Source organism: Xiphias gladius, chromosome 22, assembly GCF_016859285.1.
Source record: "Xiphias gladius isolate SHS-SW01 ecotype Sanya breed wild chromosome 22, ASM1685928v1, whole genome shotgun sequence".
NCBI lineage: Eukaryota > Metazoa > Chordata > Actinopteri > Istiophoriformes > Xiphiidae > Xiphias > Xiphias gladius.
Genome location: NC_053421.1, coordinates 17,452,798 through 17,473,846, shown reverse-complemented (window position 1 = coordinate 17,473,846; position 21,049 = coordinate 17,452,798). Strand labels below are relative to the sequence as shown.

The 21,049-nt window shown below is 41.1% G+C and overlaps 1 protein-coding gene across 2 annotated transcripts in view; it reads right to left on the bottom strand.

Annotated features, from left to right (window-relative positions):
* Nucleotides 1–385: 385 nt before the first annotated feature.
* Nucleotides 386–21,049, bottom strand: part of efna3b (ephrin-A3b) — a 58,714-nt gene continuing 38,050 nt past the window's right edge. The window contains exons 3-6 of one of the 2 annotated variants that reach the window (XM_040117695.1): nt 12,171–12,463; nt 10,617–10,682; nt 9,448–9,525; nt 386–3,150 (exon numbers count right to left, since the gene is read on the bottom strand). In XM_040117695.1, the coding sequence (XP_039973629.1) occupies nt 3,032–3,150; nt 9,448–9,525; nt 10,617–10,682; nt 12,171–12,463 (556 nt within the window). In that variant the 3' untranslated portion in view covers nt 386–3,031. Of the gene's footprint in view, nt 3,151–5,578; nt 6,412–9,447; nt 9,526–10,616; nt 10,683–12,170; nt 12,464–21,049 lie in introns of those variants that run through there. The other variant, XM_040117694.1, reaches the window with a different exon arrangement.

Below are 21,049 nucleotides of genomic sequence, written 5' to 3'. Positions count from 1 at the left end.
AGCTCTGATTCTTACCCTCCCCGACAAAGACACACATTCATGGGCACGCGCACAACCACACACACGCGCGCGCACACACACACACTTACTTGCCCTCGCGTCTAAGTTCTTAAGTGCAACTTCTTGAAGAGTGATTTACCCTCTCTCACAGCTCTTCGTCCCTCCCCCTCCATACCAGAACCCAAACCTTTCCTTCTTCACCCTCCCACCAAGAGCCATACATACACCTGGACTGGTTGACATACTGCATTATAGTCAAATATACTCAGTGATTCTCCAAAGCTACAGGATCCTTGTTTGTTTCCACAGAAAGATATTCTTGTTAGGGTTACAAGAGCTGATACATTTCTATGACTTTAAGAAGATTAAAGTCATAGACTTTAATCTTCACCACACAAAATCAAGTTTATTCTTCTTGTGTGTGTGAATTACTGGATAATTTGACCTTTCCAGGACTCTAAAAAGTATTCAAATACAACTGTCAGAGGGAATAACCAACCTTTGGTTGAACTGTTCACAGCCTGGATGTGAACATATCCCAACTTTTATTCTCTAGTATGGGTTCCTAGCTCCGAAAACACTGAATCCTACAACCCCCATGATGCAACTTGATAAAACTGACTGTTAGTCCATCCCTGCATGGTAAATGTCCACATTTTTCAAACATCATGGTCCTCGTTCGTCACACAGGTTTTCTGTGAAAGTTTCAACCCTAGTGACATCATCAGGGTTATTTTCTCAGATTTTAAAAGGCTCCCTCCAGAGCCACAGAAGATATCTTACATGTTTTCAAAGGCTGAGTAGTACTCCTAATGAGTCACTTTAAGGGAACAGCAAAATGAGCCAAAAAGGTCAGGATTTTTTTTTTTTCTAAAAGTTATACACTACAAGATATTTTAACCATAAATCCGAATAATCACTTGGCTAAGAGATTCACAGAGTGCAGCCCAGGTCTACATATGACTCAACCCACCCAATTTTCCAACTTTTTAAACCCCTGCCTTCCCCCGCAAGATGACCAATTATACACCACAACAAACTCAACAAAATAACTAAAAAAAAAAAAAAACACAAATAAAACTGAGCTTCAAGTTTGTACAAATCCTTACATCACATTTCACCTTGGCAGATTTCAAAACATTGGAATTCCACTCTGTGTCCATTTTGACTTGGGTACTTGAGCATCTCATACGTCGCTGTGTGACCTGGTTGGCCCATGGTCAGCTCGCACTCCATCATCATCATCTTCATTATCATTATACTCATCATCACCTTCATCATTGCTATCAGTCACTATGGTAAGCCATGCCCTACTAGAGTCCATCGTTGGCAGGGTATGGTAACCATGGTGAATAAGGTGCTAGTTGCTATGGGAACACTAGTCTGAAGCAACCGACTGGTACAGTTGTTTGAATTTTGAATTGCCATACCTCCCCACCAAAGCACTTGGTTTGTATGTATTACTTGTTGCTTTAGTTGTGTTTGGATTTTTTTTTTATTTTGCATTTTCATACTTATAAGATGTACAGTATGTGGATGTATTTTCAATTAGTACCATTTAAAATGTTCTCACTCACTCTCAAACACTCAAACATGGCGGACTCAGACATGTGTTTTTTTTCCTCTCTCAGGCACACACAAACAGAATCATACAGTAACAGAAAACCGTTCACATATGGCATCTGACAAATGAGTTTACAGAGATGAGATTGGTAGAGCAGGCTGCTTCACCAACATGGACCAGTGGAGAGCTTCTCATTGTCCGGGACTGGACCTGTCCTTATATGCTTGCGTGAGTGACTTTCTTCGTCCCTCGTCCCCCTCCTTGCTCCTCTTCCTCTCCTCCAAACAGCTTGCAGTCGGTTGAGAGGAGGGCAGTATTGCTGAGTGTATCCATGGCTGCTCCGTAGCCATCGTGTTCTTTAACTCGGAGATGACAGAGGACCAACTGTGTACTTCAAAGACAGGACAGAAAAGTAACACAGTAACTTATGTCATCAACTTATGTCATGGCACATCTAAGTTCCTCCTCCCTTTCTTTTCCCCCAAAAAGATGTTTAAATGAATGAGTCATCATTTAAATGCTCTGTGGTTCCCCCTGACCCCGTCCAGTCCCGCTGCGTTCTTTAGAGACTGATGGTGAACACATGATGACACAGTAGACTGGAGATTGCAACTAAAACACTGGAGTCTGGAGTCCGACGGTGTGTTTGTGTATGAACTATCAGCTACTTTTGACTAGTTTCCTACACAGGACCAGCACGGTTCATCAGCTGGTTCCTTTTTTCCTCTGTGGAATGGGACTGTTCCCAGCATCAAGATCAACAGCAATAACATCAACACAAAAAAAGGCAAATTCAGTTCAATTCTGCTGAAATCTATTTGATTCAGTTCATTTGAGTTCAGTTTAAGTCTTGTTGCACGAAACTATGGAAACTAGCCCTAAGGAAGTGTTTTAGCCAATCAGATCCAGGAGAAAGTCTTCAAATGGTTTTCAATTGGGTGGATGGATTCGATGGCCTTGAGTCTCGCCCCTCTCCCGTTGTATAAATGCTTTGTGTGGTGTGCATGATTCAACAAGCTCTACCTGTGGCCTGTTCTGGCACACAAACACACACACATAGAAACAGACATTCTCACACATAGTCTACCACACCTGCATCTGTGTGCAGAGGCTGACTTTAACGCAATATACGGTTCAGTCTGTGTCACTGAGCGCCTGAAGGTCTTTAAACTCCACCAAAACCACACTCCATCAAACACACAGCTGTACAAACACAAACAAACAAACAAACACACACTCACACACACACACACACTCACACTCACACACACACACACACACACACAAAATCAAACTGTGATTCTTGAAAACTCTCATTTCAAAGTCTTGCTCCTCTTGCCTTCTGCTATATTTGTGGTATCTTAACTCTCCTCTCCTCTCCTGACCCCCCCCCTTCTCTCCCACCCACTTATATTGTACACCCTCCCAAGGCTAGTTGGCATGGTGACGCTGATGGGATGGCCGTTGCTAGGAGATGAAGAGAATGGCCAGAAGGAGCATCATCACTGTGAGGAGAAGGCGATCCCTGGACGGGCTGCTTCCGCTGACGCTCTTCTCCAGCTTGGGAACGAAAGGGTTAAATTCATCTGGAAAGACAGAGAAAGAGAGGAAACAATGAGGGAGATTGATGTCTTTATTTTAATTTATGACATTGCTAGCAGAGATTATCTCTACTCTCGAAAACCTTGAAAGGAAAATTTAAAAGATAACTTTATCTGAGCTTCTAATTGTGCTGTAATCTTGTTACAAAGCACGGCTGTTATTACACATGGCCAAATTTGTTTCAGTGAAATAGCCTGACTGAACAAAAGGCAGCTATCAGCACACAAAGACTCCCTCCCACTGAAATGTGGTTATTCTGCTACAAAGACAACACAACAGCAGTGCCAGAGCAGACAGCAGCTGTTATCAGAGAGCTCTCATTGTTCTAATAAAGTGACACATCCCCAGTCACCCAGACACTTGCATACTTTTACATACAGACATGCTGTATACATTGTAATGCAACCCCCCCCCCCCACAAAAAAAAAAAAAAAAAAAAAAAAAAATCAACCCACATGTGCATCTGGTGGTGTCCTAAAAATAGTGTGTGGTATTCAGTAGCAGGTTACACACCGAATATGGATGTCTAGTCGATGTACAAAAACACAAGCCACCAGACAGTTCACTGCATGTATAAACTTAATAGTTACATGTGCAGCCAGATACACCCTCTGTAGTCACCTAATTAATGAGACTAGAGACCAGACAGAAGCACAATTTTCTGTCTGTACAAAAGGCAGTTAATGTGGTGAGGAGCTACCGTGTTTACGCTCCAATGGAATCAAAGTGAAATGGGGATGTTCTCAGTGTTTCCACTCAGAGCCATATCTAGTTCCAGAATATTTCCAGCAGGTAGGTGGGTCAGACAGCAGAGTAATGACTAGCTGACACCTGGTTTCAGAGATGGCCTCCCCTGGTATGCTCTGCTGGACGATCTAATCAGGTCTATGCAGCAGTGGAGCTCAGGTTAAATGCTTTGACCGCTCTGTAACCGAGCACGCAGCTGAGGGGTCAGGACACTTTGTTACTTCTGCGCTGACAGTCAGAGGAATGTGGTTTTGACGACAAAAACAGCAGACTGTCTCGTTCAACTGGTTCTAAAAGTGTGGCTCTACTAATTCCCTCATTATGAACCTACACACCTACACATATCCCCAGTCTCTTACCGTCAGGTAAACACATAATTATAAGCATGCATTTTTGGGCGCAATGTTTGTGCAGGGGGCGTGCATTGGACGTGCACTGCGACCCTCTGAGCCAGACCGCACAAGGAAGCTGTGTTAAGAACCATGTTTATGTGTACGTGTGTGTGTGTGTGTGTAAATGCGTGCCACGTTTTGGAGCAGAAAAGCAGGCATCATCCTCCTGATAAGTAGGAAGCTCAGAACCCTAGAGGTGTGTATGGATCTGAATGTCATGCTGACAAGAACAAGGAGATATATTAGTCTCTTATTGTGTTTACGAGAGTATTTATCTGTCTGCTTGTGGGTGTTCTGGTGTACTTGTTCTTATATCCTGGGGACTTAAACCTGAATGCACACTGACCCATGGTGACTCGTGTCATCGTGGGGACAGAAGTAGAGGTCCCCACCGGTAGAGACTGCTTTTTGTGGGTTAAGACTTGGTTTTAGGGTTAAGGTTAGAATTAGGTTTAGGTTAGGTTTAGTCATTTCTTTGTGATGGTTAAGGTCAGGATAAGGGGATTGGGAATGCATTACATTCGATGTCCCCACAGGGATAGTGGAACAAGTCTGTGTGTGTGTGTACGTGCGTGTGAACATGAGTGTGTATGTTTGTCAGTAGCCATCAATTTTACTGGTTTCTGCCAGAGAAAAATATAAAAATTATAATATAATATAATATAATATACTGAATATTGAATACGGGAGATTAATCTTCCAGATACTATATTTTATGTATACTGGGTGCTATGTGGTAATCTTCTTTGAAGTTATAATTTGTGGTGTTTCCAGATTAGAACACCCTCATTTAATGGTCATTCCAGTGAAGTAGTATTACACATCCAATTTAAATAAGAATGTGTAAAACTGATACGATAGCTTCTTTCATTAGACCCTCACTGACTGATTAATACCCATGTCTTTCGACAAAGGTCCTGCAAAGCTACAGAAGACAATACACAACTGTTTTTAGAGGCTGAGTAGTTCTCCTTGTGGCTAGTAAGTTGAATTTGATATATAAAACCAGTGGTGTACCGTTGTAAGATAAAGAGCAATTAGCTGAAATTGGTTGGACAAGCATTGGCTGTCCAACCAAGGACAACTAAATATCAACTGGTGTAATATTTCTGATCTAATTTCTGAGGAAATTTGCACATTTTCAAACATCAGCTGAGACAGTTCACGGTGTTAGTGTATTTGATTTTAATTACTGCCTGTGGCAGAACCAGTGTAAGCAAACAAACAGAAGCATTAGTATCATTTGGAGGGTATAATGGATAAGATTAAGCTGTGATCCATTCTTTTAGCTCCATAATGCAAATCATCAAATTTTTCTATCATGAAATATGGAACCAAATGATGTATTTTTATACCCCTGATAAGCATGAGGGAGAAAAAAAAATTTAAGAGAGATTTATCTATGAACAATACAAATAATATAAATATAAAAAGCAATTACCACTGACAGATATAAAACTTCCTTAAACAGTGATTTAACAGCTTCTATTAGCAGGTGGTATTAAATTAGAACATGCTAAGCATATATATATATATGTACAATATATGGAATCTGTGTGCTCATAATACTGCAAGAAAAAATTCAAAGTTTAGTTTATAAAGTAACAACAATTTAACAACATACATGATTAACAGGCCTTTATACAGGATATTTTGAACTGACTGAATAAAAAAAGTATAACATAGCTCTTTATAAATGCTATGAAAACAGAGATGACAGAGCTCTCAACAGCTTGTGTGTGTGTCCTGCCACTGATATCTAACCTGATGTTGCAGTTAAAGTACCCCAAAAACACATAAGCTTAAAGGAGTGGTAATTGCCACAATAAACCCCATTAAGGAAAAAGCTTCTGATTTCTCCACTAATGGATGGACCTGAACGTCAGATGCAGTAACCTGGGCCAACAGGGTTGGTAAATGAGTATCCTCCCTCTGAAAGCAACCGTAATCGCATGGCTGCATGGGGAGCTGCTAGAGCCATTCCATCTGTGTTGTAAATGAGATCTAAATGAAATCTAATACTAGAGGCTGTATTCAGGAGGGAACCATTGTTGAGATGTAGACACTGATTGAAAGGGGCAGCGCCCAGGAAATAAACTGTGAGCACTGAAGGGCAGAGAAAGAGAGAGAGAGGGAGAGAGAGAGACAGGCAGGTGGTTTACAATTTGAACCTGCAACATTAAGCTTAGTTAAACATTTTCACACATGGTAATCAGGCAGATTTGAACGGAGTAGTTTTTGTGTCGCCTTGTGTTTGTGTGAAAGTGCTGATGTGTACTTTGAATAACAGTAATTAAAACTATGATGTGATGAGTCTAATCGGCAGGCAGGAGGACTGAGAACGAGGGAGGGGAATAGGAAACTGCACCTCTTCTTTCTTTTCAGTTCACTTCACAGCTCCCTGCTGATTTCCTCACTTCCTCTCGCACCACTTGGGTTATCTAATTAATTTAACTGGCAACACAGCACTACAGGTGAAAGTGACCCATGGGAGCTGGGGTAATTTGTGCTCTGCTATTGTGTCAGCAATTCACTAAATATACAGTATTATCATGTACTCCGTTTTCCTTATCTGTTCAAGTACATTAAATACAACTATTCTTCTGTGGAAATAATCTTTGCTTTTTTTATATTCTTGTATGTTCCTTGTAATTTGTTGTGTACTGCATGTGATTTGTGTATCTTTTATGTTACTGGGATGAGCATATTTTGCATTCACTGAGTTTACAAGTATTTGCTGGAAAGGAAGGAAGAAGTAGGTGGTGAGGATACGTGATGTGAATATGTATTGCTCAGTGACACAGTGGCAAACAAAAGTACTGGTGAACTAACTTTAATCTGTTATTACCATAAATTTTTAAAAAAACATGAACAAACAAAGATAATTTTGAAATTATTATATTTTTAAATATAGTTTAAATCACTGCAACAGAATTAATGCATAATATAAAACGATAAAATTAATATCATTTTGAAAAAAAGAGATGTTAAAAGAGGGAAAAACTCAATTTCACACATCAAAAGGTGAATAAACTGAGTTTTAGTGACTTTCCCCTTCACTGCATTCCTACTTGTGCTCTGGGAGGAAAAATAGAGAATGGGAATTAAAGGGCGGGAGGATGAGGAGGGCATGGAGAAACGAGATGGAGTGAGAGAGAAATGAGATGAAAGAATGGTGGAGGGAAGAAAAAAGTGAGGGAGAGGTGTCTCAACACACTCACATGATTTGCAGCCATTCGCTGCAGTCGGTGATGAGTTTTCGTATGTCAGTTATGAGAACAGATTGATTTATTACACGACCACATGCATTCAGGTGTGCATGTGCACACATGTTAACAACAACACAACAACATATTTTACAGGCTCTCTTGGAAAAGAGTGTGAAAGCTGTGTGACAGGAAGATAACTGATACTCGCGTGCGGTTGTGCAATGGCTTGGCAGCTAGTTAGGCCAAGCTACCTATACATGTTGCTGTCGTGCTGTTGCACTGTTGTTACCATAACACTGAGAGGCAACCACACGATCATCTGAGAGGTTATCCTAAAGTGTGTCACTTGATTTAATGCTCAGCTTCTCCCTTAAATCGCTGCCAAACGTCACACAGTTCTTGCCCTAACAGATTTAGCATGATTCCCATGATTGCACCAGTCGTGTAATCCTGATAAGAGCAACAAAAGGACAAACAGCGAGTATTTGCCAAGATCTAGAAGTTTACTACAGGAAATCCAAACAAGTCTTTCCTTTCCTGAATTAATTTCGATAAATTTTTTGGTAAGTAACCATGACACTGTGTGTTCTTTGCTTATCCGGGTGAAAACAGTGAGTGTGAAATGAATATGCATGTCGTTGTTTAGCAGGATCAGCAGCTTGCCAAGCCAGCTGGTGCTGTGAAGTTAACTGTGCTGGAGGTTTCTTTTGAAAACGGCACATTTCAGTTTGGTTGGCCACTTTTGATCCTGTATGGCCAATGAGCTGATCACTCTGCCATCACACATTATTGATCAATCTGCTGTCAGTATTTAAAGGATAAAGCTAGTGATATTCAACATTTTTGTTATTGTCAAAAAATCATATGAAAGGACAAAGGTGTGATTTCCCATGGGGATTTATGTGTGTGTGTGTGTGTGTCTGTGTGTGTGTGTTTGTGGGTGGGGGGTCTCCCTAACTTTTCTAAAGCCATTTTTTCCCTCCACTTTTAGTTTGAAAGTTACAATGAGTCACTCAAATCTCTCTAATCTAGAAACTTTAAAATGATGAAAATGTAGATGTGCTCATCTGGTTAGTATTACTAACATGTGCCAAGAGAGCAACACGGAAGGGTTTGGGGATTTTTGGCTGCCCTGGGTTTTGCCTGTCAGGCTAGATAATGGCTGCCCTGACTGTATGATTGGTGGAGATAGTTGGGGCTGGATGCAGCAAAAAAATGATCAATAAACAAAGACAAGACAGTAAAGGACAGTGCTCTTGATATAAAAAGGGATATTTGGTTAAAGATGCAAATACATTATTTACCTTTTATGGTTTGTATCCATGAGTCTAAATGTCAATCCATTAATAATACAGAAATGATCATTCGTAATGGATATGTTAAACTTCAATTATAATGAACGAATAAATAATGGCAGAAGGGCCAGTTTGTGACAATGTGTTATTTACTAAGTTGATGTCTATAAATGCAGACATTATCCATGCGCAACACGCATTGGGTTACATTTTCATTCATTACAATGAATATGCCCAGATGTGTCTTAATCCACTGCTTAAAACAGTACCCAACAAATGCACCATTTACTCCTGTTTAATGTTTGCTTTAAAAAATTAAACTATCTACGGTATTTGTGACCAGTTTTAAAAGTGTTGCATCTTCAGAGGGAATTAATGGGCTTTCGGCTATGTGTCATAGACAGGGAAGAGAAGTTGGAAAGTTTCTTTGTGGGATTTATTGACAATAAGACAAAAAAAGACCAAAAAAAAAATCCTTTAATTTCAATATGGCAGCTTGGAAAGTGTGAGTCATACGATTTTCATGATTTGAGACTGATGTGATCTGAATTACAAACCCAAGTCTGTTTCTCTGAATTCAGACCGGCCGCAGAGATGTGTTACACACTTAAGTTTAAGTGAGTGTGTGTATGACTCACCAATATCGTCAATTTTTAGGCCTGGTCTAAGCGTGTAGTCTGGTTCTGTGGGCTCTGGCTCATCGTCCACGTCAGAGGCTGAGAGAGAGAGAAGAAATGGAGTGAGACAGAAAAAGAGGGAGGGGGAGAGTGAGGGAGATGGGGTTAAACCATTTCTCCAACCCAAAGGATTTTAATTACATCCAACTTGACATTTTGAGAGAAACGTGCGCAAGAGTGGAAAGGCAAGGGTGCAGGGGTTAAAAAAATCCCCGGGAGCAGACAGACTGACAAGCCATAACTTCACCAGCAGCATTGAGAGAAAAGAGAGAGAAAATGAGTAAGCAAGTCAGGGAGAGGGAGGGGGAGAGAGGGAGAGAGAGAGAGAGACAGGAGGGAAGGTGAGTGGAGGCAGATCAAACTGAAGAGAGGCAGTATGTGAAAAGGGATACAGAGCAATGGAGTTGGGGAGTGGGGGTGAAAGAGGGAGGAGAGGTTAATCCTACAGGGCTGTGGAAGTTAAAAGGACCGGACAGGCCAGGGATCAAAGTCTCTGTGTGTATGTGTGTGTGTGTTTGTGTGTGTGTGTGTGTGTGTGTGTGTGTTAGAGAGTGAGTGAGTGAGAGAGGGTCGAGAGATTGAAGGATGGCAGGAGCACAAGTGAGAGAGGTTAACACTACATAAACATAGCCACCCACTGACCGCACACAGCAATAAATGGATTCTGGCAGGGAGCAAAGAAGGAGGGGTGGAAGGGGAGGAAAGAGGGAACAGAGGAGGGGAGAGAAGAGGAAGGAAGCGGAGGGATGGGGGCCTTCAAAGCTGCTCCTTTCTGTGGCTATGGAGTGAGAGAGAGGAAGAGAGGGACAGAAAAAGAGAGAGAGAGAAGGAAAGAAAAAGAGTTGCAAGGGGGTTCTGTGCTGTGAGTGAAAATGCTGCAGGGGAAACTCAGCAGGAGTATTAATAGCTCTGCCTGTTTTAGGCTGTATCTAGATTGTAAATGCATTTGTATGCAGCCGGTGTGTGTATGTGTGTGAGTGATAAGTGTGTGTGAGTAGGTCCGTAGGAGCCTGGTGCCTGCCAGATGGGCAGACCAGCCAGGAGGGTGCAGGTACAGTATGCGAACTGCAAACAGGTCCAAGTGTGTGTGCACACACACACGCACACAGTACACAAAGCGAGACACTTACCCGTGGAGCAGCAGACGTACACTCGTAGTCTCAGACAACTGCGGCCGTGGTGATGGGTGGGCGTGGCTGCGAAACATAAAATGCACAATGGATCAACATCATGCCAGCATGTATTCATGTGCTTGTAATGCTCGTGTTCGGAGTTCGACACAATGTGGTTTTCCCAAACAAAAACTGACCAAAGTTCTTTTCCCCGCCCACACCTGTAACCATGGTGACAGGTAGAACTCACCAAAAACGTGACTGTTGTAAGCTTGCAAAGTGTTTTAACTGCAATTCACCAAATGCGGTGGATGGTTAAAGCACAGAATGTGGGTTGTAAAGCTGTGAGAGCAATGGGTAAAAGATGTTCAGATGACACTCTTGTCTCAGTTCCCGAGGGATACTGGACCTTACAACATATAAACGTGGGTTCGTTTGTACAGTGGTGTGGCCAACAACTACTTGTCTTGAGCAGCTGTTGTACACGCAGCGCAATTCAGTCAAATATATACTCAGACTTTGTAGTGACAGACTTCAGCGGTTGAGGTGATGCTGTTATCGATGTTAGGGAGTGTAAAAATCTGATATATTGGGCAATAGTCATGTTTTTTTTAACATAAACAGATAATCTAAACAAAATATCTTGATGTGGATCCCTTAGCTGTTGTTTTCATGATAATTGTGATCATGATAAATACCCTAAAACGGGACATTTTACATTTAAAAAAATCAAGTTGTCAGAGCTACTATGTAATGGTCACACTCGTTCTAAATGACCTCAGACCTAGTTTGGCATTTCTGTAATACAATTTGTTTTTGTTATTTATCAGCCAACATATACACGGATACTGATACATGTGCATAAGGCAATACAGACTGATATGTCAGTCTGGCCAGTTCATTGGTCTAGCCCGAATATATACCATACGTGGCAATAACTTGAGGAGCATATTTAACTGGCTGTATGAATATAACTGAAAAAAAAAAAAGATTTTTTTAAGGCCTGTAGAGAAGCAAACAACCAAGGAAGCATGTGCCTGTAGTGGAGCACCGTGCAGCTTTCTGATTTTGGTGCTGCAGAACAGAGCAACTTTCTAGACATGTCTCCCATCAAGTGATGTAGGTTAAATGAGTACAGCGCTCATTGTACAGCCATTTAATGCATGAGACGTTTATCTTTAGCGTGAAATATTTGTTTTATAAGTTTTTATGACAAGCTAAAGGTTTATTATTTATACAGTTGTCATATAGGCACAAGGTGTTGTGAGTTAATTTGATTAGCAATCAACAATATGGATGAGCCTGCCTGATGTCTGGGTGATATGATTAGACGTGAACCCGCAGAAATTGCCTGAGGAGAGACTTTAGCTAATCTGAACGGAATATTCATCAAATCCATTTAACGATATAAAATAATATGTTTAATCTACAGGAGTGTTTGTCAGGTCATAGCTCTAGTCTCACTGATCTCCTCCTGCACTAATAATAATAATAATAAGGACATACTTTACACTAGCATATAATATTGATATGTATTGACATGATATTAGTTACTGGTTTGATTCCACTCACAGATGTAGTAGTACTCCTGTCCAACGTGGAACTCATAGCCCAGCGAGAAGGCGCTGTAGCGCTGGAACTTCTCAGAGAACTTGATGGGTGCGTGGGGGGCATGAGGCCGGTTACACTCCCACCTCTTGAAGCCAAGCTGGGGGTCGCAGTTCCTGTAACCACGGTAACTGACCATGTAGAGGACGTACTGCTCTCCAGTGCCAACCATGCGCTGACTGTCATTGTAATGAGGGCAGTAGATGTCCAGGTAGTCGTTGACGTTTACCTGCATCGTGTAGCCCTCCCTGCGCAGACTGGAAGCACACAGAGATGGCTAGAGTTAATACAATTAAGAAAAATAGTAGAATACACGTACATATCATAAACATATATTAAGTTTTCCTCTGTACCATAAATCAAAGGGGTTTCAAAATTATTGTCTTTCCACACACACTTCTCATCATTAACAGGCATATGCAACACAACACACAGGATAAAATGCACTACTTTTATGTTCAAAAATGTGCTAATGAACATTATCCTTATCCTTTTTATAGTGTATGTACAAACAATGTCATTACAAAACTGAATAGGGGTTGTTAGTGCTTGACGCATATTATACACAATGTTTTGCACTAAATTTGTAGTGCTAATATTTTAAGAAACTCACATAGAATAGCGTCTTCTTTAATAACACAGACTGACACACAGACACAGACACACACAGACACAGACACACACGCGCACACACACACACACACACACACACACACACACACACACACACACACACACACACAATTTTACTTCAATATTTGTTGTATTTTGGCATAGTTAGCATGAAGTTCCACATTTAGCATGAATGCTGTTCACTGGCTCTAATACCAGTTACGCATGCAACATTTTTAAACACGCGTTTTTGGCATTCACACAACACTCACTGTGACATACATCACTGCAAAGACAGCTTCACATCTCAGATCATTGTTTGGTATGTTGTGTTTCGGATGCTTTCTGCTGGAATGTTCACCTGGGATCAAACAGATCTTTGTTTGAGAGTTATCAAGTTATTAATAACACAAAGCAGGTGAGTGTATGTGTGTGTGTGTTTGAGGCTGCAGGGCTGCTGCATGCAGAGAATGCGGAGCTGACTCTTCAGTATGGACTCGAGGCCCCAGGGCCACAGCTCCTTCTCCTGGTGTCAGCGTAGCGTTGTCCCCTAACCCCAGTGCTCATACATCAACCTGAGCGCAACGTTGCGCTCACGTCAGCCGTCAGCGTCCTAGCTACGTTTCCCCCACCCCGAAGCTCATATATCAGCGTCAACCCTAAAAAAGACTTGGCTTGACAGGCAGATAAGGTCTGATTCTGTGTCGGGGAGTGTATGTGTGTTTGTGAATATGTGTGTAGTTTGTGTGACAAAGTGAAATAGATTCTTTCCTGACATCTAAAAGCCTTCTTTTTCTCCCCATCACAGACACGGGCCCATATCTGTGTGAAAGAGACAGGTTGCAGTTGTAAATCATACACACACCAATGAACACACCAATGAGCGCACACGCGCACACACACACACACACACACACACACACACACACACACACACACACACACACACACACTCAGATGTTCTAGCGGTGCCCCCATAAAAACACAAGGGGGCAGCAGTGCGTCTCAGTAAACTCAGCCTGATGCTTCCTCTCTCCCTCTTTGCCAGTTCTAGGTCATGTCTCCAGGGAGATTATTATTCAATTATTAAATGAAGATCGAAACACTGTTCCCAGTGTCTCCCCCTTTCCATCATTTCTTACTGCTCTTTTCAAATCCTTCCTGAATTTGTCTTTTTCTCCCTGCTCTCCATTTCTCTCTTCCCTGCCTTTCAGAGCAACATGAACGGAAGATTAATTGTTCAACATCCTCTCCTCTCACTTTCTCTTATTACATCATTTACTAGCCTGCAGAGGAGATTTACTTCTTGTGGTATTAGTGATAGAAAAAAGCGTAAAAAATGCTTCAAGGGAACTATATTTATAGTGAATGCAAAAGAGAGAGAGAGAGAGAGATGTGGAGAGCGAGAGGGAAAGAACTTGAGTGAGGGATGAGCTTGGTTCCACCACGGAGGCATGAATGCAAATTGAGTAAAAGAGCAGTAAGAGCCAGAACGGAGCAGACAGAAAAAAAAAGAGGCTGTTGGAGAGTTTTACGCTACCAAAGAAAAACACGTTTTCCAAGATGAAGGGATAATGGGAGAAAAGAAAGAGAGAAAAATGAGGGGGAGGGCAGCTTGAAGCATCTTGAGTAATCTGAAAGCAAATCACTTCTTAAAGATAAAAGGTGGCTTTAGGATTCCCACTGTGTATGTGTGTGTGTATTTGTAGGTTTATGTGTGCACATGCACCTGCTTTGAATTGTGTGTGTGAAGGGGCATTTCTATGTGTGACATCAAAGCATATCACCGTAATTTGCCAACCTTTTATATTTGATAGTGTGACATATTTCAGGGGTGTGTCTCTGACATAAAGTCACACATACAAACAAACACAAAACACAAAGCAGGGATGATTACCCACAAATGTGACAGTAAATCCATTTTCATGTAAAAGTGGAGTCAGAATCCCTTAATGTTATAATAATCTATCTGAGATCAAAATGTGCTTTAGTTTCAGGGTGTGGATAATCAGAAAATCAGATGTGGCAAATTGCAGAGCGAGTAAAACTATTATTTTTAATCATGCCGCCGCAGTCTCATTAGTACATGAAAATGATTTTGCATTAGCAGCAAATTGCATCAAACATCACAGTCCTTAATTGCTCCTAAGTTGCATCAACACTTTTGCATTAGACCATTTACAGAGGTTCGTACAGGTAGACGGGGGCAGAAACAAAAAATAAATCTGTATTCGAGACAAACCATCAGGACCAGCACTGGGCTACGCTCTTATTTTGGCCACAGTGCTGTTGCTCATGTGATGTCCTCTGGCCCACAAAAACTTTTTTCCTCACACATGCATAAAGACAAAACTGGCTGCAAACTATGGCTCCGGCCGAACTGTATTACAAGTCTTGATTAGAGAAAACACTGTACAACATAATGCAAACCAATACAACAGTTTAGTACAAACTATTTGAAACTTAAAGTGCAATAACTGTTGTCCCCATCACTAGTACCCAGTCACTGTAGTTACACAACTGTAACAACACAGAGCAGAAAAACATAATTAAAATGATGCATGTTGGTGTATTCACTTACAGTTAAAAATATGGTCATTCCATGCAAACACAGCCAGAACTCAGAACCTTTCAGAACCTTGCAAACGAAATCATGTAAAAACTTCAATTAAATTCACAAGACCTTGCAAAATCCTATAGCTCTACTCCAAACACTTTTTTACTTATGAATTCTGGCCCTCGGAGATATCTATATAAAATCAAATATATCATCATATATAGCATCACAGAGCTATATAGCGTCTTTAAATATTTTATATATTTGTAATGAATATTAGCACTTTCTCATAAAAATGTTTCAAGGAAATTAAAATAATCCTTCTTGGGAAAATAAACATTCAAAATATCTTAAAAAGTGTTATGTTTTAGCTCCAACCGTATATTTAGCAAGATCTTTGGCTCTCAGTTTTTTATGCACGACCAAATAACTTCTAAATGTGACAGAACTATATCAGTGCTACACAGAATCGAAATTTGGTCGCAGGAAAGTGAAAAGCAGTTGGAGATATTAATTTTTGAAAATGAAAGATTCTTCGTTCGGGTAAAGAAATTAATTTGATTACTGCCAAACATTCAACAACCACTTACGTGAAAACATGTTGCAAATTATCCTCAGGGTTTCTTCGATATTAAGTGCAAATTTCAACCCAATCCGGTTAAAAATAAAGTCATTGCTCAGGCTCGGACTACACACACAATGAATCGCAGAAATTATTAAATTTTGCTCCAAGGGCCAAGCTTCAAAAATTCAGCACTAAACAAGTAATTGAAGTAGAGCTATAGGATTTTGCAAGTTCCCATGAAGTTAAAAGAAGTTTTACATTAATTTTTTCAAGAAAATCCATGACATGAACCAGGAGGCCTTACGTGAGTTGGTATGGAATGACCCAATAATGTGTAGTTTTACTTTCATTTTGCATAGAGAGAAAAATGACAGCAAATCAGTTCCACACAGTGAAATACACAGATTCAAACAGAAACTAGAGACAATCTTGCAATGGGATCATACCATGCCGACCCATAGATATTCAGTAGTCATTACTACATTATTACATGGGTACTCAGTATTCATGGGTCAAACCACATCCATCTTCAGACTCTGCCTTTATTCTGCTCTCAACTACACACCTTTAAAGTTTTTTGAGTGAATAGGGGCCTTGGGAGAAGGCTGCATATTCTAGTCTATCCCCGCAACCACGGTGACAAAATCTGTCCACAAACAAACAGACAGACATATAAACACCTGCCAAGTTACTAAAACCGCCCCTGTGGTACTTCCCGCTACAGCAGGTGTCTCCAAGACCACATTTTGCCATGATGACACACACACACACACACACACACACACACACACACACACACACAGACTCACAAGGTGAAAACAATACCAGCCCTGCTGTTGCGACCGGTCAAAAGAGCCCTGTTATTGGATCGGTACTTTGTATAAGCCAGAGTCTAGATCTCGGTACATGTGACAACTAGACAGTGTGGAAGAAAAAGTGAGACCATCCAATTCAACAACACTACAGTCACAAAATGTACCAGAAAATGCAGTCAACAACAAATGTACTAGGCTCAACGAAAACTACATTTTTAAAATAATGTAATATTTATTGCATAGACATTGTATTTCATTAATGAAATAATTGCTGTATCAATTAAATAGATACAATAAAAGGAAAACAACAGATTGAAAGCTCCATGAACAGACCAAACTGCGACTTAAATTTAAGTGTTTAAGGGGAAATGCCCCTTTCTTTTGTGCAAAGTTGATGTGACAGCTTCATACCATCACAATCACAATATTCTTTCAGTCTGCGAAGATTCTCAGTCATCCGGGTCATAGTATATATAACGGCTATACGAAGGCAACTGGATTTGCTTGAGGCTCTTGAAGACATTACACCTCTCAACTGAAGAAGCCTCTCAGATGAGAGGTGAAACGTCTTCAAAAAAAAAAAATTCCTCCAGTCTGCTTCAAGACAAAAACGAATGCAATAAATATTTTAAATTTAAAATCTAGAGGCTTTTTTTTTATCCCCCTTTATGATATTGGAGTTTATTGGATAGTAATGGTCCCTGAAAACTCAAAATCTAGAGAGATAGAGAGACACAAACATGGAGTAGCTCATGAGATGTCATGATGTGTTGCTGTCCTCTGCTCTCTCCTGATGCCTCCCTCTCCTCCTGTGTTGGATCACCACTAATTTCCTCTCTCATAAGGAATACCTGGCTACTTGAAGCTGATGGCAGCGAGAGCCGAGAGATGGATTTGGACGTTTCATTAGCAACACAACTCTGAGGAGCCGAGCAGCGGCTTCAAAGAGCAGAAGAACACTTACATACAGATCCACCAGAGGGATGTAGCGATGGAGCGATGGAGAGAAAGATGGGAGGATTTATAGGATGAGACGAGGGGGTAGTCAGGGTTAAAAGCTGCAGAGTCTGGCCACCAGGGAGCGGAGCGCGATAGCGGGAGGGAGCGAGAAGAAACAACAGCTAAGAGCAAGATCAAAGTGGGCCTGGATCAATGTCACTACTGTAAAATCACATCAGAGAGTGTGAGAGGGAGGGAGAGACAAAGACAGAGAGAAAGTATGTTGCCAATATAAATCAGTCGTATGCAATATAACGCCACAGAGTTACCCCCTGCCTGACTATTATCTGCCTGGCCCGTTGGAGCCCTGTATAAATAAAACACTTTGACAGTGACAACAATCATTCTTTTTTGTTCTCTGTTGGTAAGATGGTAGATTTTGTCAAGAAGGGGGGCAGTTTGGGGGACTGTTAGCTCAAAACATTTAGGCCAGTGAGCATAGCTTTCCCCTTCAAGCACGACAAAGTCATAGCATGGTGTTACACTGAATATATACCATGTTTTTGAGAGAAGAGCACATATACCAATTTATTATTTTGTATCTATTATATTATTATGCTTTTACATCAGTCTGTCATTATACTTTATGTAAAAATTGTTCTGCAAAAAAAAGGTTTCGATTTTCTGTATCAAGTTTATTTTTACAGCTATTTCCAGAGACCAACAATGAGTTAACCACCCACATATACATGCAATTTTTAGCTTTCGCAGACCAGCTACCACCAGAAATAATAAAAAGTGAAAGTAGTTACTCGTTTAAAACAGTATTCTAATTTCCAATTAGAGGTGAAATGGCAGGACAGTTTATTATTTAATATGACATTTCAGTGTAAGCAGCCTTTGGACAAGCATCACAGTGGTTCTAAATATTGATGCTCTAGATGCTGATGTGCTCTTTTTATGGTAAGATTCTTATTTATGATGAATATTGGCATTTTTGCCCGTATCTTCCCTCAGTTTTTTTTTAAACCTTTTTTCTCCTTCTTGGATTTTGACTGTGTTATAGATTAAAGACTTTATTTTTAAAAATCCCTTTTCAACTAGTTCCATCAGTAGAAATGTGGGAGCTGTCTCAAGGATTTGCCAAAATTATATTGTGTGTGGGAATTTTGTGTAATCTTTTCTTTTTTTTTCTTCTCGGACAGGGCCTTCTAAGAGTTTGATTACAAATCCATAAGACTTGAAAAAAAAAGACCATTTTGCTGAACGGATGCATCAGCTTGTCAATTTCTTTCTCATGAGAGATGATGCTTGCTGCCAACTGTTACTTAACACAGTGAAATGTTAGCACGGAGCATCTGATGACTTGATCAACAGGGCCCACGTGGACACAGGGATAATTTAGGTGTCCAAGTTTTCGCGTTACTTCCTAACAAATAAGTACTCAACGATCAAACGCAGAAGACCACAGGTGGCTGATTGGTTGCAAGGGTGCAAGTGTGTGTAACTGTGTGAGCATCAGCGGACTGCCAACAAAACATGCATGCCAAGATAAATCAAGGTGAAAGAAATCAAAGGACACACTTCTGATGGGCGCACGGTTTGGCTGGATTAAAATTTGTCCAGCAGTGTTACAAATGATTGCCAATCAAGTCTTAAAAGCCACTCTGCCTCCTGAGGCCAGAATTCTTAATCCCATCTCAGTGCGGTACAGAGATACTAACACTGTTGCGAGAGGACTCCAATCAGCCACCAGAGCGGAAGTTATATCTGAATGGCTCCCCTGCTGAATGGAGACTCCCAGAGATCTGTAGCATCAATGAGGCCCTCATCAAACACAGATAGGAGTCCTTCCTACTGTATCCTCCTCTTCCTACTCCCTCTGCTCTGACTTTCTTTCTCTCTCTCTCTTGTCTCTTTACCACCATTTGTTCTCTCTTGCGCTGTTTCTACCTCTGCCAGATAGAAATCATGCAGAAAAGAGCTAAAAAGGGAACCTGTATGTGTACATGCCCCTTAGTGATGCCATCTGATTCAATATTGGTTGACACTGAAGATTTTGATAGACGTGACTGCTGGTGAATAGGAGTACCACCTTTCTCTGTTCACAGCCTCTGTCTCTTTTTGTTCTTTTCCTCTCTTCCCTCCATCATATCCCCTTGGATTACAGTAGGAACATGCATGTGTGTTTGGTTCTATGCCTGCAGGTGTGTGTGTGTGTGTGTGTGTGTCTGTGTGTGTGTGTGTGTGTGTGTGCGGGTGGGAGGGTATTGGGGGGTGGCTCTGATGTGGTATAGTGGGTGAGTAAGTTCTAAATTCTCCCCATTGAAATCAATACCTGTCTAGAGTGTGTCCAACAGACTGGAATATGCAGCCCTCTTTCAAGGCCAACACACACACACACACACACACACACACACACACACACACACACACACACACACACACACACACACTCGCACACACACACTCCCTCTCTCTCTCTCTCCCACACACACACACACAGTCTTGCCCTGTAGAGCGATGGCTCATCATTGGTAATTGATCAAAGTATTACAGCTAACAGCATTTCTTGCCAAGCACCCTCACACGCAGCGCTGACATGATCCCATGACATGAGCAGCATTCTCCAAATCTCTCTTTCTCCATTTTCGACCTTTTCTTACATCTTCTCCGTCCTTTGCCTCATTTTCTGGTCTTGTCTCACTTTTCTCTCATGCTCTTAAACACTCTCTCTCTTTCCCCTCCTCTTCACCTTCCTCTATCCATCATCCTCTACCTTTCTCTCCCTCTCTCTGCCCATGGATATCGACTATGTGGTGTGAGAGAGTGTACCAGCAGCACGAAATCTAATGGCAGGCTCTATTAGCCCTTTGAACCGAGCTGACTCGCTTTCGCACAGAGCCACGTTCAACAGACACACTCCGGAGCCATTACGTATACAACGAGCATGTTCTCCTGCACATGTATTCTTTTGCAATCAATCATACATGCTTTATTTTGTGGGTTTTGTCTGAACACATATTACAGATGGGTGGATGTGAAGAATAGAAAATGAGCAACTTCATGAAACAGTAGACGACGAAAGCGAAAAGGAAAACATGCGGAATAAGTCGACATAGACAAAAAAAAGCCAGTGGAGATCAGAGATGTGGGCGGATGAAAGGATGAACGACAACAATGGCGAGGAAGAAAGACAGAACACTTCGATTAAGAAAAATGTTGTTTAACCTGTGAATAAGACCAGCACTTGTGGTCTTTACCTTAATTTGCGTGTTTATTGATTTTGTTTTCAACTTTAATTTATTGTCCATTTCATCACTATCACACCCACACAGCCTATTTTACGCTCCGA